Source organism: Egretta garzetta, unplaced genomic scaffold (genome assembly GCF_000687185.1).
Source record: "Egretta garzetta isolate BGI_Z169 unplaced genomic scaffold, ASM68718v1 scaffold54, whole genome shotgun sequence".
Taxonomy (NCBI): domain Eukaryota; kingdom Metazoa; phylum Chordata; class Aves; order Pelecaniformes; family Ardeidae; genus Egretta; species Egretta garzetta.
The window spans coordinates 1,115,310-1,134,875 of NW_009259313.1; the positions used below are offsets into that span (position 1 = coordinate 1,115,310).

Consider the following 19,566-nt stretch of genomic DNA (forward strand, 5'->3'; position numbering starts at 1 on the left):
AGTAACTTAAGTAACTAGTCATACACACCTGACTGTCCAGATAAAACCCATATTCAAACTTGATGAAGAGTAAAGCCTAGGTGAACTTATCACATTAATGTATTACAATACCACCTAGGGACTTATATTTAGGGCTGCAATTGTTATCTTTCTGAACAGTATACGTTGGCATTAAGAGCAGTGAATTCAATTTGCCTGACATTAAAAGCAGAATCCAAACAAAACAGTCTTGTGGTTTCATAAAGGTTTCTCTAAGTTTAGTAATATTTACAGTACATTGTGCATTAAACAGTTAATTAGCAGTATGTGTAGGAGCAAGAAAGTACAAAATAGGACTAATTCCTTTGGCAAATACATTAAAGTCATCTAAGAGCTTATTCTGATATAACTAAGGGGTCAAATTCATCACTTATTTTGTCTTAATGTACCTGTCCACAGATCGACCAGGTCCCACACCAAGTTCTGGTCGTGCGCTGGGTAAGAGGTAAGATAACCTATCCATCACAGAGGATGCTACAGGTAAGGCAGCAATATTTTGATTTATCTTCTTGAGTTCATTTACAATGGCACTGGCGACAGACTTCAAAACATGATGAGGAAGGTGGAACATAACCGTTGCCCACTAAATTAAGAAAAAAAGTGCCTGGTTTATATTTTAAAAGTTTAACACCTAAACAATAAATAGATCACAAAAGTGTCAAAAGCAAAACCAAACACACATCTTGCACCCTCCTTTGATTTCAAGAAATAATACAAGAACAGACACACAAAAGCAACATGGACATAATGCAAGGCAAGTCAGTAACTTTAGTTTTTAAGCTCAGTTGGCTTTATTAGTTGGGTTTATCAGCAAGAAACTAACCTTGTTTGTTCTCTTAACAAGTGAAACTTCACACAAAGGAACTAAGGAACACATAATACATTCCATCCTCTTCAAACAAAATCCACCACACCAAGTCAACCATTTTGTATACTTCAGTAATGGCAGCCAGGCAAATTCGACTTGGGAATCCATGTCAGACAGTACAGAGACAAATTCTTACCTTTGCAACTTTATGATTTGCTGCTGTTTCATGTGAGGTATTTTTCAAACCATCCTTCAGTTGTGTGATGAATAAGTCATATCCCTCTGTGCTAGAAACATCTACTTTTTCTATGCAAGCAGATAACAGCTGCTGAGCCTAAAATGCAGATGTGCAAGAAAAGTTAGGATCCACGTTGAGTAACTACAGACAAGAATTACACCTGTTCCATTACTCCGGGAAATGTAATTTGTCGTATCCTACTTTATCATATAGTCAGCATAATTCCCATAAAAGACCCAGAGCTGAGTAAGTAGTTCCAAATTTTACTGTGTAGGCCAATCAATGGATAAACCTCAGCAATAGTGACAGTAATTACTACAAGTTCCCTCAAGGGCAGTATTACCAAATGTTAAACAAGTCAGTCATATAAACAATTAAAATAGAACATATACTAAAGCCAAGCAAAAAGGAGACATCTATTGCCCAATGCTTTCCTTTCAAAAGGATTCATTCAGCTTTAGGGACAAAAAGTACAAGCAAGAAGAAAGTCTTGATATTTTTCTGAGTAGCTTTCTATCTTAAAAAAAAAATAAATGATAATGAGAAAAAAGGCATTGCAACAAAATTAGAGATAAATTACTTACAATGCTAGTATAACGAAGCTGGAAAATGAGGCACAAAATACAGGCTAGTTTAGAATCTAGAAATTCTTAAAACTCAGAAATATTGCATCTAGGAAAGAACACTATGAACACCCATTTATAGATTTTTTTTTTTTCCCTTCCAAGTCCCTTCTGTTTCTAGCTTGTCCCTCTGTCTGCTAACTCCATGTCAACACGTAAGATTTAAAGGTACACTTTATGTGCAAAGCACAGAGTATTCTACAGCTGTTGTTAGGCAGGCAAACATCTGAAACATGTTATACGAAATCCTTCACGTTACAAACACAGGGGAATATTTGCCCAAAGGCAACAGCCAGCCAGTCCTTTAAACAGCCACAAACCGCTCCAAAATAGGATGGGCCAAATGGCCCCCTGGTTACATCACTGGGGAGTTCAGGGGGAAGACAGACAGAAATAAGGCAAATCAGTCCCCTAGCTAATGCTGTGTCTGTTTCTTAGCTTTCAATAAAAAGGCAATTACAAGTCTTGTGACATCTCATACTTCCCAAGTCTCTTGCAGATGACAAGAACAACAGATAGATTGTGGAAGTTCATAAATATACAGTGTTCTACAGGAAAGTAAAAACAGCACAGAGGCTGCATCATAACTTGTCAATGCTGCCGATTAGAAATATATAAAGATGGACTGCATTACCAGGAGATCAAGCATATAAAAATATTACTTAAGTGCAATAACTTGCAGAAAAGTCCTAGAAACTAATAAAAAATAAAGGCTCTTGCTTGGATAAACATTCTTGACCTTCCTGTAGAGGTGGACTGATGTATTTGTATGATATTCACTTAATATTTACTCAAATTTTCTGAGGTCTGGGTACCTCCTCTTTAAAAGTGAAAGAATTGAAGACTGCTAATGTTCTTCCTCCCACCTCGCTGATTTGGCCATGAACTCTTCAAATCTGTTCCTTCTGAACTGTATTATTTTCCTTTTTTTTTTTTTTCTCTACAGGAAGGACCTTTACAGAGAACCACTCTATTTTAACCTTGAAATAAGGGTCCGTAAACTCTCTAGAACCAAAGAATTTAGCTAAAACTGACACAAACTTATAGGTTGCATTGAACCACGTGAGCCTGCAAAGCAGTGACAGCAAAACTTATGACAAGAAATGCTGACCTCTGTCAGTCTCTTTGCACTCAGCCACACATACCAAGATTTTGTAGTTACCCACAAAAGGTATAAAAATGCCAGTGGCAGCAAGCCTGAGAAACCTGTAAAGCTCTCTTCAGATAATTCTACAAAGCAGCATTTTATTGGTGTTACTCCTACTCGAGACAAGTAGTTAAAAACCTCACATATAGCACACGTTCTTGGTTCATAATAAGCACTTATTATTCAATACTCCAAGAGCACATAAATATTTTAGATCAATGCTCAAGATAACTTTTGTTGGTGGTGCATCATTCCATATACATTTATTTCCCATAGAGGTAAGTGGGAAGTGCTCTTTCCTCAGAGTGCTTTAAAGATTTGGAATCTGGATCTAGTAGTCTAGGGTTTGAGGGTTTTTTTGGACTGTAAGCATTATTCTAAATATTAACATTGACAGCTGCTTTATGCTTTTCCCAAAGAATTAATCTTGCTTGTAATTAAAATTGTTGTACAGGTTTACTTCCCAGGTCTATTACTTCATGACCACCACAAAGGTCAAAGCTACTTTCCTCATCACCGAGTGCGTTAGAACATAAGCAACTGTTACCTATATTGTATGAGGCAACATTTGAAAATAAGAATGCACATGCTACCTCATGTAATAAATGCTATGCTAGCTGAAGGTAAACCAATGCAACAAAATCCAAAGCATTACACTCTAAGCAAAAATGTATATATTAGATTCCCTTACAGTGATACTAAATGCTTGGTTATACTGTCTCAAACCAGGAGGAATTGCATTACAACTGCAATAGTCCAAACACAAAAGGAAAGCCAGGTTTGCAGGGAAAAAGTCTTTCATTAGGCCAACTGACCTAGCTAGAAAAGTTAGATCAAGCATTAATTCTTCACATGCAGCAACACCATATTAGCTGTTTTTAATTGTCTTTTTTTTCCCTGAAAGCCTAAAACATAAAAGGACACCTAGCAGCCCAGGCTGACTTCCAGAAGTGCATATTGATTCCACATATAAGCACTGACAAATCTCTGGGAATGAGTCCTTACTTCTCGTCACCAAAAAGTTCTTTCACCTGAAATAATGTGCTCTTGATGAGGCAAGCTCTTATTTGTTTGAGATGTGGAAAACTGCAAAAAGCTATTGCCCTATGACAGCTAGGAACTAAGAAACTTTTCCATAATATGGTGTTAACATCACACTATGAAACTCAGGGTCAGATGTCTGGTTTTAGTATTTCCAACAGAGTTATTGACATCACCCCCCCCCCCCCACCCCCCATATCTTACCTCTGTAACTGGCAATTCAAGCTGAACCACATCATCTTGTTTTGAAACAGGCGTTTGCAGAGCTGTGTCTAACAGTAAGATGCCATTGAGATCTTTCCTACAACCTACTGCATAATCATCCACAAAGATCACTTTATCCACAGCAGAAATATACTGACATTTCACCCGTCCACCTGGTTTAGCTATAAAGGGAAAGACAAAAAGCAAGATCTGATTAGAAAACAGCTTTATAAAAGACCTTTAATATCTGTTCCATAAAGTAATGTAGCATTTCAGCAAAATCTTTACTTCTTGACATGATCAAAAACTAGCATTTTAGCTACTACAACTTGTATATTTCCCACATTAAAAACCAGACAACCAAAATCTATACATCCCATCAACAACTACAACCACTTTATTCTTATAATGGAAGTCACCATTCAAGTCCTGTTCCTATCAGGAGGCCTAAACTAGTGTTTTCAAGCCTAGCATAAACACCTGATGTACTTGATGTTAACTGACAACCAATAATAAGAAACCAATTGTACAAATCAGCATGAAAATTAAGACAAAATTGCTAAACTATCATTAAGGCTGATTAACACCATTTCATCAAGCAAAACAATACTGAAACTTCTGAAAACTAAGGACAGCAGGTAACGTGAGCCAATGCTACACGTGTTCCTTGAGACACTAAGGTAGCTTATTTCTGCTCAGCGCTGCACGCGTGATGTCAGTAACAGGTTAGAGAAGTTTGCCAGGGGTGGAGGAAGAGTGTCAGCAGGCAAATAAGGGAAGGCTGCAGCAATGGGTTTATCCCCAGAAATGTTTAATGGGCTGGCTGGATTGTAAAACTAAATCCATGTAATACGCTAGCTGTGTAGAAGGCAAATTGCTTTAATTCACGGAAAGTGTAAGCTGCTGCTACAGAAGCAGACTGTATGTATAAGTGTACGGACACATCATCCAAAGGGCAAAACTGAAAGCGCTGGATCAACGACATCGATCTCTTCTTGTTGCACAGGAACAGGAGTTAAATGAAACTCTGCATTAATCAAGTCCCGTCCCTGTTCTCCTCTTTCCTCAGACACTGGATAAGATTTTTATTATGAATAATTAAAAAATCACCATTTAGGTAGATAGCATCCAGATAAAAGCATCCAGATAAAGACAGCTACATAATGCTTTCCATCTTCACACTTTGATAATAGTTAAATGGAAATTAAAACTTCTCCAAATATAGGGCACGTCAATCCAACCACATTGCATTTGTGGTATCCTCTCTCAAAAATGCGGGTCAAGAATAGTTGTCAGCTGCCCTTCTCACCAAAATTTTGGAAACAATGACTCATACACTCTCAAAATATAGGACATATGCCTTTGCTTGCATGAAGTGTACTGCAATTGTAATCATTGCTTTAACAGCCAGAAACACTTCAAGAGCCCTGGAATCACTTGATAGTTGTGAAGTTGTCAGTCGTAGCTTAACAAAAAAGCATCCTCTGAATGGCAAATCAACTGGTTTCAAACTGTATTTTTGCCACTACATTGGAGTTCTTCATTCAAGACTTTATACAGACAACACAGCTGCAGGCAAGGAAGTAAGTCATTCTACAGAAAAATAACCATTTTGACAAAAATTCAAATGCACGTTTTCATGTCTTTAAAAAGTATTAGTTTCAACAGTGTGCTGGAACTATTATGTAAATAAACGGAAAGGTATCTGATGCTATAAACTAGAAACCTCAGTAGATTCACGAGGTGTTTGCAGACTATTCAGTGTGATCTAAGGGATGGATCACTACAGGACACTTTCTTTAACCCATCACTTCTCTCCTCCTCCTTCCCAGAGAAAATGGGAAGAGCAGCTCACCTTTTCTGGCAGTGTCAACACCATGAGCACTTACTGTTGCACTTTCCTTATTTCCTGTCAAGCACAGGAGTATGCTCGTGCCCTATGAGACTAGGAGTTCGACAGCCTGCACGAGGCCCAGCCCTTGTGGCTTCCCAGGCTAGACTGTTCTTATTTTATCATTTCTGTAGTGAAGTTAGTGAAATCTCATGTCTAAACCATCAAATGACATGGTAATATCCTCTGCATAAGTAGTCCCAATTTTTAGAAGCTGATGAAGATTACTAATGAGGTAGATAACATGCCTAATCAACATAGTATTTCTGCTCCGTTAAGAAACAAAACAAAAAGTTATAATTACAGCACAAGAAATATATTGCCTAACAGCTGTGATTCTCACTGTGCTGGTTAATGTTTTGGTTGGTTACACCGACAGAAAGATTGGCCAAACTACCTCTAGAAAGTTATTTACAATTGCCAGTTGTATTTTAATCAAAGCACATAAAAACAAAACAAGTTCACCTAGCCTAAGTTGATGGAGCTTCCAAGGAAATGATTCAATCAATATTTAGTGTCGTTCCAGCACCCGTTCTGCAACTGACTGGTTTACACTTTGAATAGCCTCTGAACTGTCCGCACACTGTTTTGCAAATTTAGGAGTTCAACTTTGAACTTCAGAAAACACATTTCAAGATGGTCCTACTACTAGTCACAAACCATATCATAGTTCACGTGTGGCTGGCCATATGATTAACACAGGCTGAGAAACAGGAAACTAAAGAATTTAGAAGTCACCACTATAGAAGAAGTCACCACTGTAGAAGAAATGCCTAGAAAAGTTTAATCATCCTCAAAGCACTAGCAGAAGGGTCCTTTCTAACTCAGGATCGACATTTTACAATGTCCCAAAGGACAAACCAGTATGCTTTCAAAAACCCACTAGTGGCACTACCAGATTATGTCCTGCCTGTCCTGTTTACTAGCAATAAGTAGTGCTCTGCATCTTCACTAAAGTTTCACATAAAGTCACAAAGTGACTTAAGAGAGATCATCAAAACCTAATTGTTTTTCTTATTTTAGCCCTAATTCCTTCAGCTGTAATTTATTTTGGGTGGTGTCATTCAAAGTTTTTTTACAATTTTGCTTTTCAGTCTTGGCACAAGTGGATCATAACTTCTCCCAGTATCTCCGGCTTACCTATCTAGGATTAAAACCAAAACAACCCGCAAAGAAGTCATTAAGCCTTTTGTCAGTGCAAGCACAATAGCGTAATACCTTATGGTATGTCATCTATAACAACCTTAGAACTAGCAACCTGAAAACTTAAAACAAAAGCAAATCAACATCAGATTGCAGAAATGAAGAATTTGAGAAAAGGAACATTTCCCCCTTCGCCTTCTTTGTTTCAAACAATACAGAACAGAGATCAGTGATTTCCTGTGATCAAAATCTGACCTACAAAAAATATTACAGAAAACAGCCTTGTTTGGAGAACACATAATGGTCTAACCAGCACGTAACCTTGTCTGCAGGCATTAAGATGAACCAAACTAATTAGAGAATTAGCCTTGTGTTTCAAGAAGTAGAATGCAAAAGCTTGTCTCCATTTCTCTGCTACAGATAGCTTTAGCCTCAAAGCTTTAGAGCTTAAGAGAAAGTGGCTGTCACCTGAATATGTATGGCCACCATCATGAAGAGAAGTAGGTTAATGTTGATACTAACACCTTTGATCTTTTCTAATATCGAAAAAAAAGTTAATTCATCTCGAAAACTGCTAGCCAGGAATGGCACTAAAACAAACCACAAAGTCAGTAATTGTCTTGACAAGAAGCTCCCAAGGCACAGCATGCCAAAACACCCCAATAGTTTCTACATTACAGTGAACTAAAACTTTTACCTGCAGCTATAAAGTGAGAGTGGCAAACACATGCATCATAGCACTAACTCCATAATGCTACAATCCAAGACCAACCAAATATCTAAAGGCACATCCATAACTTTGATCTATGAATGCACCTAGGTCTTTAGATTAAGAATTAAAGTAACATTTTTGGAGAAAAGGAAATCCCATCAGGTCAGCAAAACACACACATTACATGCAATGATACCAGCTTTTGCACTTCCAATTTAAACTAGAATATCCAAACAATATCTCAGTACTCATTTCAAAATACTACAACAAGGGGAAGCTAAATGGATAAAGTTTCAGGAGATCAAAAGCCCTATCTATCCTATTAACTTTGTATCACCAGATTTGAACATTAAGCTATTCAAAGGCAAGATAATCCTAAAACTGAAGAGAAAGGAATGGTAAAACTGCAGAAGTCCTTAAAATTTACTGTCAGAATTAAAAATTAAATCTAATTTTCTCCTCTCTGTTGCGAAGTGTGGGTGTAAAGCTTCAAGCTTATGAGATATTATCACTCATGGTAACATGCTGTGTGAAATTCTCCTTCCAGAAGCCAGGTTAGCGGACAGCAAAACTATCCTTTCCACTAGACAAAAATGCTTCTTGCCAGAACATTGCTCAGCTACTTCTCACACATTTTTCACACGTACCTGGGATTAGAAACCCATATGTATCAGCTGTCCTCATTTGTTGTGAGGTGGGTGCCTTTCCTATTGCTACTGTTCCACATGATCATAAAACCAACTGAAAAATCCAGCTAGCAAGTGTAACATCTCATTGTACGCTACCCAAGTAACACAAATTTGCCAAGGCAAGCATATCAGAACACTTGCAGTTTGAGGAAGTTCTACAGTACAAATAAAAAAAAAACCAAACAAACAACCCTGTCTTAAAGTTTAACTTGTTTAACTTGCTATATTTGCAGGAAAATATGGTGAATAAATACTACCTGAAATCACAACTATGGATCAGTTGCAAGGGGTAACACTTTCACACAAAAGAGGACAAAAAGCAAACCACTACAAGTCTGGTTTAAAGAGGAGAAAGTTGTCTCTAAATGGTCTTAAATCAGTGGCTTCCAAAGACATGTCGGTTATGAACGTTTGGGAGCACAGTAACAAGACGACTGCTAAGGCATGGCAACACCAGGCCATGACTGCTCATCATTTCTGAATCTATCAGCTATAAGTTCTCTCTTGTTCCTCCTCTTCTCCTCCTCACCTACATCTTCAGTGGAAACTTCAGCCGTGCAGTTTTATCTTCCAGGTCCAGGCCCAGCCCCTTATTTGCTCCAAACATCACCTAAGCAAAGCACTCTGCTGCCACCATGAAGACACTCCACAGGTCCCTCCTTTCCCAAAACAAAAGCATTCTCCGACTTGAGGAAGGGATGGAAAGGAATCTACTGAATGAAAACAAGTTCAAGTTGCTATTTTAGACAAATGAGGTAGACTGGCTTAAACCAGCTATAAACAAGCAACATTTTTTCTTTTAGATTTCCCCCCCTCTTTCTGCCACATCACCTGGAAGAGCAGTCTAGAATGACTGAATAAAACAAAAACACATTCACAGCTCAAACAGGGAAAAAAACTAAAAATGCTCTCCGAACAGCACAAATGCTAAAGGAGGCAGAAATACCCAGCTTAACATCACAAAGTGCCTTCAAACTCCCTTCTTTGCCAAAACTGGATTTAGTTAATCAAGAACAAGACGTGATCTACAGTTCATCTTCCACTTTAGCAACAAACAGAACAGAATTGTTTCAGTATCAGTTTCATTATATGAGAGCTGGTTTTAATAATCCTTATTAGAGTAGGAAGATGTGTTATCTGGGACAAAGCACTGGAGACTGCCACATGAATATTAACTAGATGTGTCTGATCAAGCAACTACTAACAGAAGCTAACATTAACACTTAAAAGGTTTCAGAACATAAACAAAACCCCACTGAGATTAAGGCAGTTCATATCTCACTAGCTTTGCAGGCATAGGGTCCTCTTCCACCCTACAGACAGACACAGAGGAAGACACTGTGAGCTCTTTGTGCCCACGCTCTTTATGTTGTTTCAGATCTCCATGTATCTAACCTTACTGCCGCCTTGTATGCCGTACAGAACGCAATTGCTCACAGAACTTCATACCATTATTCCAAGAACAAATTATTAAAGATTTCACAAAGTATTCTACAACCCATCCTGCAAACTCAGCTAAGTTGTGGAAATTTAAGTCCCTGCAATTCTCCTGCAACCACCTTACAGAGGACAATGTCTTCTCAAAATGAAAAACCACGATTAAAAATTTTTGGGAAAGTTGTCTTTCAGAAATTGCAGGCAGCCAGATTACACAGCATCCACCCAGAACCAGAGACAGGCAAGGAATACTTCATAGCTCAGTAACAGGAAGTTCTCGTTCTTCAAGAGCAATTCCCACTGCAGCATTTCACAACAAAGAACTTTTGCCAGATGAAATTTTACCACCAGTTCCTTTTGGTCACTAAAGCAGCTAGAGCATCTGAGTTCACCCATTATGTATTCTGCAGTCTTTGTAACAGGAGAAAACATCTCCAAGTTACGGCCCTTTTTAAACTCCCAAGACTGTTTGGCAGGAAATGGTTTAGCTTTCCCCCCTCCCCCCCAAGCCCCAGTATTGTAAGGAGCTTCCAAAACATCAGGCTGGGAGAAGCAGCAAGTTCTCAAAAGAAGATGGGTGGGCTACAAGGCAAGTGAAAAACTGGGTAGATTGTCACGCATGTTAGTAGTTTACAATTCAACACCTACTTGGCAGCCAGTTATGAGCAGCATTCAGCAAAGCTTGATATGGTTTACTACCTTCATTGATGGCTTGGGCAATGGGACAGACTGCACCCTCAGCAAGACTGTGGATGACACCAAATCAGAGGCGACTGAGGGCAACTGATGCATTAAATGGCAGGGCTGCCTTTTAAAAGGATCTCAAAAAGCCAGAGAAATGGCTTGACACAAGCCTCTTGAAGTTCAACAAAGGCAAATGCACGGTCTTACACCTGGTATGGAATACAACCCCGTACATCAGCAGAAGCTGGGGACCAACTGTCTAGGTGGCAATCCGACAGAAAGAACTTGGGGATCCTGATGGACAGGCTGAACAAGATGCAGGAACGCATCCTTGCAGCGACAAACTGTTACCACACAGGGAATCGCACAGGCAGTAGAACAGGGGACAAGATTAGTCTCCTCTACTCAGCAATTTTGACCCCACGTCCAGAATACCATGTCTGGCTTTGGTCCTCCATCTGAGGTATCAGCACATATGTGAGAGTCCCATGAAAGGTTACTAAGACAGTTAGAGGGCTGGAGCACACAGCATGTGAAGCAAGACTAAGATAACTAGGCTCATTTAGTCTACAGAAAAGGGTTTAAGAGGAAATCTAACAGCAGTTTTCCATTACTGCAGCAGTAGTTCAACAGCTATGTTAAGACTGCTGAGTGACTACCTACCTTTCTCTTTTTGACATTACTTTTAAGGAAATAGAACACTACACACAGAAGCAATCATACTGGATCAGAGGAAAATGCACATAACCCCACAATTTGTCCAAGACAGCGGTCTAAACCAAGTGGTTGGTGAAGAATTTAAGAAAGCATATGTATACAATGGTACTTTCCTGTAACGCTCTCAGCCCCTGCTAATTTGTACTCAAGGACCTTCTGAGCCAAAAGTGATTTCTTCTTTATATAATGACCTTTGCTAAGTTGTTCTTCCATCGGTTTGTCCAACGCTGTTGCAATTCCACAAAGGTCTGGCACCCGCAATGTTCCGTAGTCAGGAGCTCCATATTTTACTATTTCTCACGGTTACTTCTTTTGATGCCCTGAGCTCTTGTACTAGAAGAGACAATCAACTCCCAATTTACATTTCTCACACATCCAGAATTTTGCAAACCTCTCTCGCTCTCTTACTTCCCCATTCCCAATCATCTTCAGGTTGAATACTGTCTCACATACATAAGCCATTCCACACCTTAAGTTTCTAGTTCTGTTACGCTCTTTTTGAGATGGAAATATCAAAATTGCACACATACAGGCATTGATATAGGCTTATATTCTCAGCTGGATTATTGACAACTTCTCTAGTAATTGCTTATATGGTAACTACTGAGCGTTTAGCTGGTATTTCATATTTCTAGCACAACCCCAAGATCTCATTTTGGCATTATGAGTTAGTTCAGAGTCCAGTACACCAGGCTCCAACTCCACTAAATTCTTAGGAATGCTTCATATTAATTAAATGCATTCCCGCATTCTCCCAATAACTGCTTCTACACAGGAAAGCTAAAGTAGAACAGATTAGATCCATTCATGTTTAAGTTATATTTAAAAGTGAAACTATTCCTTAGGATGCCTTTTCAAGTTCTTTAGAGAAGCTGGAAAAATTGAAGGACCTTGTACATTTAAGACACCTGTATGCAGCGTAGGAATATTTGAACCCGGTGACAATGTAAGTTTAACTTTAGTTCTGTCACTAAAAGGGTACATTGAGAAAAGCTAATGTAGGCCTTGTAAAACTGGTCTTGCCAGGCTCCTTCTATAGATAATGCGAAGCAGGTTCCTCAGAAAGTTCAGACTAAGGACTTTCCCTTTTTTCTGTATTGAATGGAGAGGGAACCTAAGATTATTTGTTGAAAAATGCTAATCTTGTTAGTTCTGATTTAGAAAATCTATAGAAAACCGAACAGAAAAAATCCACTATTAAAAAAGGTCTACTGAGCAGTGTTGTATGTCATCATTTACATCACAAAATGAATCTTCCCGTAGAAGACAGGTCAACTAAGTCTATCACAGTGTTTCTCCACAATAACCACAGTGCCTTCTTGCTCTCCAGTAAAACACTCCCTATCTTCTCAGTCTTCACTGCCATCTGCCCAGCTTCCTACTTACCTAACCCTTTTCCCCATTGTCATCCAGCCACTCCATCAGTTCTCCAACCCATCCCTCACCCTCCCAGCTCTTCCTTTCCATAAGGCATTTTTTATGACAGAGTCTCTGTAGCCTGTTGCCTAGTAAACAGAGTTTATCAAACTCTTCTCCTACAGCTGCCAAATGCTAAGATGAGATCCTGATTGCTTCACACTCAGTCAGGTCAGAGAAATGCAGTGGAACAAACAGTTTTCCCTCCACAAACTGTACCAGGGACTGAAGAACTGCTGACAGACTGTATGCTATGCAAGCCTTCATTAACCAGAACCTGAGACTGGATACATGTTTTCACTAATCCTACTAATTTTCAAGACTAATTTTCAATTGATAAGCAAATTCCCTCCTCTCTGAAGTTATACATCAAAAAAATTATCAATAAAATACTCACTGAACAGCCCTAGCAAATACCTCAAGAAAATTTTAAACATAATGGTGTTTACAGTTATGACAGATAAGTTATTACTTCCATAATATTACACTTTTAATCCAGGTTGTAAAACAAAACCTGTTTTTTTCTCCCCCACTTCTTGTGCATCATCCTTATCTGCGGAGTGTTCTTTCCCCTAACATGCATGCAAATCTTCAAAATAAATGTTTTGCATATATCAGACTTCCTGTCTACTCTTTGTCTAGCAGTGTACGCTGGGTCCTCACCAAATCTTAATGCTCTTCCCAAAGACAAGGCAGCAAAGGCATTGGGCCAATGCACAATCCAATATTTGACCCCACAGAAACCAAAAGAAGCTGCAAGTGTTGGTATCCATGTACACTTCGCAAATGGAAGAACTGAGGGCAATAGCTGTTCTTTCTTGAACCGTCCACTCCCTGATAAGCACTCATCTGGTGACTGCAAGCAGTCACTGCAATTAAGAGAGCATTAACTATTTAAAGGACAGCTTTCTAACAGCAGAAAGCAATACTGTGGCATCACTTAAGAACCATCAGGAAAGTGAGCTGATCCACATGTAAATTTTTTATTTAAAAATTAAAAAAAAAAAAAAAAAATGGTGAGCAGCTACTGATGCCACTGGAATAGACAACATGCAACAAGCTACCTCGTAACATGAGCTAGGACAGACTGGTATGCTCAAAAGTTGTTCAAGAGTCCATACAGTTGTAAGCCTTATCTCCATCTCCAAGACAGCCTAAGAAACATTTCTGAAAGACATCATACTGTTCAGGGAGAATTGAAGAATCCTCATAACAGCAAGGATGGACAGCTTTGTTTCATGATTTGAAAGTAACTTGGAAAGAAAATCTGAAATAACAGATCAACACCATATCAAAAAAAAAAAAATCAGACATAATTGTTTTTGAAAGCTTGAGAGAAACAATTAAAGTGAATCTTCAGTCTAGGACAGATTTTTCTTATACTCTGTCTAGATGTTGTATTCCACTTAAGCTCAAGTTATGGATACCAATGCAATAGCAACCATAAAAATACTGGTATAAACAATATAACTAAAGACTCAGAAAGGGGTTCTACTGAGCCAGCTAACATTATGGTGGGCTAGAAAGGACCAATTACAGGACAGGAGAGTGTACTAGATCCAAACCACTGGTCACCATGATGTTCAGAACAGTAAAAAGATCACAGCTTCTAAAGATCACTAGTCTGGGCGAGACACAGCAAAAACCTTCTCCGTGTTTCTATTATTTCCAATCCAACAGAGATCTACCTGCTTTCTTTCATAATGTTCTGAACTTGAACTAATCAATTATCTCTGCCAGAACATATTGCTGCCAAATTTCTTCTACATTTTATATAATACAGTATACAACATGACTGGGAACTGAGCTGAAGGGTTGATCACATAAGCATATTAAAAGCTGTCTGGACCAAAGCTGGACCACAATCATCACTGAGGTTGGAAAAAAAAAAAAAAAAAAAAAAAAATCAGTATTTTTCTGAAGATTCGAGAAATGAATGAGAAATACCTTAATTACCGGCAGGAAGTCAAAGTTCAAACCCCTGATGCAGAGCACAGTATTTCCTCTTTGGGTCAGTAAGAAGCATTTCAAGATACATCTTCCTGCAGAAGACCTTCTCCAAAGTCCATTCGCAGAGGGCTGACATTAAAGCATTCTGCAACCTTTAATAATATGGCACTACTGTTGCAATGGTAGCCATTAATCTATCAGTCCAGATACGAATGATCTGTCAATCAAACAAAAAATATCATGCTATCTTGCCAGGCAACTTAACATATGCCTGCATCACTGTCTGTTGTTACTTCTGGATCCCTGCAATAAACACAGCAATGCAAATGCAAATCTCTATTTTTATTCTATTTTAGCTTCAGCAGAAGATAATCCAGATGTGCTTCCACAGAGCCTGGAAGTATCAATTAATGCCATCTTGAAAGTCTGGCAAGACGCATGGCAAGTGAGAAGGGATATCTGACATACTGCGATTAAGCTAGCAGACAAATGGAGCACACAGCAGCCTAGAATCTTCATTGGTACTACTCTGTTTTTTCAAGTGCTTAAGGCTCTTCATGAATGACCTTAAGATCACGTAAATGGCATGATCTCTTTGAGAAATATTTTACCCAGATTAGCATTGTCATCCAAGTATACTCAAATGCAAGGTGGGCTGTAGAGATCACTAGGTACATGGCAATACTCCCCATGCAATGAGAAAATAAACAAGGAGAAAATTCTGTATCAATAGCAGCAGCCTTCATTATTAATATTTTTTTGTCTCATGACAAATGAAAGTAAGAGCCAAGAAGATGAAGAAACTCGCCCCAATTTTGAGGAGACAACTTGAGCGGTATTACTGCAGTGAGCTTGAAACAGTTGAAACTGCTGATGTCTTCAAATAATTTAGGCCTAGACTCGGATGGCAGAGTATCCCAACAGTTTCTTCCTAGAGATTATAAGTGTACACTCCCTCTATGACTTCCAAGCTGCTAAAGAGAACCTTTTCTTCTTGCTTTGCTTCCTGCATCACATGGAAAGGAATCAAAAAGAAGCAGAACTGGATATCCCTTGATAGATTTCCAAGGCTCCATAATTCAAAGTGATCCAGCTGAAGACTAACAGGACCTCCCAAAAGGGTAGACAGACAGACAATGGTGTTGAACTTGCCACCTCAGGTGAACCTCCTGGACTGGGATCTGTTTCCTTCTAAATTCTTCTGCTGGAAGAACAGTGTTTGAGGGCCTCTGGTGATAATGCAGAGTCTCCGTTTCCCCTACAGGAACTGGTACATACGTACAATGGACGGATCCTTCGCTGTATGGGTTCAAAAGTCTGTATTTTGATTACTGTTAGGGCCTCTGTAGTAATTTAGAAGACTTTAGCTATGAAACACTGTGCATTTTAGCGAACAAGGCTCTGAAGCTATTGCTATGCCACATTAAGCTAGAAAAAAAAACCAGAAACATTCAAGATGGTCACTGTCCATTGGACAGTACATTTTAGTTTCTTATTGTGTTCCTGGCCAAGCTTCTCTGGGAATTACAGCGCTCTCTCAGTTCAAGCAGTTTTCTTATTTTATTTGTAAATAGAAGGAACTGATAAATCAAACATCTCATAAGAGAGACTAAGAGAGTCACTGGAGATTATTCCGGAAGTTTGTTTTGATTCTTTGGGGGAGTTGGTTTTTTGAGACAGAGGAAAAGGCTCATCCTTAGTGCTGTATTTGGAGATCGATCATTCATGCTCTTCAGCTACCAGTGTTCAACTTGAAACTGAAAGCACACAAATACTTAAATGCCTAAGAGGGAAAATAAAGTACTTGATAGACTTGCGTGACAGATTCAAAACTAGTCCTGAGTAATCGCTACTAGTAAACAGACAGAAGTGCGTAATACCCAGTAATCACCAGAACAGCCCTTGCACTCCCAGTCTGGCTCTCTGAAACGCATAGTGTGCGTGCAACAGCCTTGGTAGAATAGAAGGGACAGCCTCATGACCAGGTAAGACAAAGATTAATGTTAAAGGATCACCTGGTTTTCCCCTTACCAGTGGTACCTTTATTTACGACCACACTCTGGGCTGTGCAAATGATCACCTGGCCCTCCTGAATAGGCCTACAGAGCTCATACAGGAAACAGATTAAAGATGATCACACACTTTCAAGAGATAGATCTGATGAAGATTCAGTGTGGTAAAACGATAACAATAATAACCCTCACTGGATTCCAACAGGTTGGGCTCAGAAGAACAATCCCCCGTTCATCACACACATCAGACCATTGATGTTCACACAAGAAACTGAAGCACATAAACCAGAGACCACATCCTAACGTTTGGAGCTAATCTATAACTGAACTGTGTTTTGGCTGTGAATCTTTTCTCTTGTTCTTTTACACACCAAAGCAAGCAATCTGCATTTACATTCTAACGAAGGCAGCCTCCACCGCTCTACCCCATTCAGTATTCCACAGGTTCAATCTTTTCACTGAGAATGAGCTCAAAGCTTAATGTATTGCCGCAGTGAATTGTGACTGCAAATAAAAGCAAGGCTGAGGCTTGGTGGTGTTTCCTTTTCTCCCCCTCCCTCCCCCTGCCTTGATGGGGGATCCTTTTTTCTTGCTCTGCCTTCTAGAAAGAGAGGCCTGCTATGTTGTGTTTTCCTTTGTAATGAGCAACAGCATTTTTGTCCAATATAAATCTTTTGGCAGGGCAAAAGACCTGCAGCCCCAATTACTAAGGAGGACAAGCAGTCTCCCAAGAGAAGCAGTTTTAATTCCCAGGGACTCTATTTTTAGTTATAGCACCAGAAGTCCCTGAAGCAACAATATCCTTTGACCTGTCATTTATGGCAGGGGAGGGAGCAGGGACACAGTTGGTCTACAGGTCTGAGTGTCCAGCTACTACTATTCTATATTAAAAGAGCTCACACTGCGCAGAGCGGGCAGACATCAGAGAACAGTTGAAGTCCCTTTTCTTCCTCTTCCCAAAGAAGGGCTGAAGAAGGAGAGAACAAGAGTGAATGCGGTTGCTAACAGCCCCAACAGACACCTACTGCCGAGATGAACCAGATTTCTGACAGGCATTCCGGTTTGAATCTGTAAGGAAAATAACTTAAAAGTTTTTCAAACTAAACTAAGGTTATACATTTTTTTCCATTAACTTAATAATGAGCTGTACTGCACTGATGAAATTTGGGTAGACTGCAGGGAAATCTCTTGTTTCGTGTGAGGAGTAGACTCCATCTTTTACAGCGACGCTGTCACAGAGAAGACGGACACTAAAGGAAGTATACATGACTGTACATAACAGAAGCAAAGCAATATGTTATTTTTAAATAATTACTATTCAGAGGAGAATTGCCAGGAGCATTTTGAATACGAAATCAAATCTTTTGCAAGAATGCTATCATAGAAAAGTGTAAAACAACAGCTTAGGCTTTGATTTACAGCTCACTTCTTTTTCTGTTCATGAGAACTAAACATCTCCTACACAGACAACCAACCACAAATTAAGTCCTTGACTTATGCCCTCTTCATCCACAACTTAAAGGCAATTCTCAAACTCTGGCAACAGCTTGAAGAAGAGTCAGAAATTAAGTTATTAATAAGAAAGCACTTCAGGGGACAGCATGGTAGAAGAACGGGAATTATAGAAGCAGAGTGATCTGAATTCTGAACAAAGAGGGAAACACCACACAAGAACCTCATTTTCAAGACAAGTGATCTACAACAAAAGCAGCTGACAGTTTTTTAATAATTCCACAAAACTTTTTTTTTTTTAATCGCCCCAAAGACTTAACCTTTACCCTTTACAGTGTACGGACTTTAACTTATGAAAGGAAATAACTGATTTTTGTCCTCTTCTCTTCATTCTGACATTGTAATACAGTTGCTGGTTTTCAAGGTGAAAGTATACATATTACCTAGACTATGGCACCTCTGTACAATTCTTGCCATTACTACGCCACGTTCAGGGGGCAAACGTCAACCCTTCACTACCACCGCTCAGCAAAGCTAGACCTCACTAGCAGCACACAACTGTAAGGAGAACCTGAACATGGAAACACACAACTAGTAAGAAGCATCACTTCCTATGACAAGGGCTGTTCTCACAATATACCAAATAACACCCCCCCGCCAATATTCTGATAAGTGCCACAGTTTAAGAACCATTAATGAACCAGGAACAAAAGCTGGTAATGGCATATGGATCTTTTTCTACAGAACTACTTTATTAATAGTGTTAAAACATTAATGCGCCACAAAAACAGTTGCTCCATACTTATGGAGATGTTACACTCTTAGCCTCCACAAAGGCAGTACCTAATCACACCTCCTTAACATAATAGCAGGGATGCTCTTACTAACACCAGAGACAGTCACGGTACTCAGCAGCCTGAAGAACTATGCAAGCATATATAAAAATGTACCATCACATGACTTTAGGAAGGATTTTGATCTTAAACAATTCTGAACTCTAAGACAAGTGCCACTTTTAAGCAATAAGCCTTCTTAACAATCCCAGATTAAGGCTCAATAAATAAATTACTACAGTATCACATATCAGTAAGAACCAGAACCCTGCCTATCCTGCGTAACGTGCTGCTTCTAATCTTTGGAAGGTGCAACGGTATGTCAGCCACAAGAACACCTGAAAGAATAAAATAAAACCGATACAACCCTATACATCACAGCCTTCCATCCCCACTTAATCTTCTAGTAACCACGCCAATACATTCCAGAGAAGAAAACCGCCTCAGCGCTGCCCACACGAGCACCCCTGCCCCCAAGAGTGGGAAGCGCTCAGGCTCGAACAACAAGCGCCAGGGGACACCCCGGGCCC

General features: G+C 39.3%; 1 protein-coding gene across 1 annotated transcript in view; it reads right to left on the minus strand.

The window, feature by feature from the left end:
• BIRC6 (baculoviral IAP repeat containing 6) overlaps positions 1–5,085 on the minus strand; it is a 171,505-nt gene extending 166,420 nt beyond the window's left edge. The window contains exons 1-4 of the mRNA XM_035892009.1: positions 4,989–5,085; positions 4,101–4,282; positions 1,044–1,181; positions 429–622 (exon numbers count right to left, since the gene is read on the minus strand). Of these exons, the coding sequence (XP_035747902.1) occupies positions 429–622; positions 1,044–1,181; positions 4,101–4,282; positions 4,989–5,085 (611 nt within the window). The remainder of the gene's footprint in view (positions 1–428; positions 623–1,043; positions 1,182–4,100; positions 4,283–4,988) is intronic.
• Positions 5,086–19,566: the final 14,481 nt, after the last annotated feature.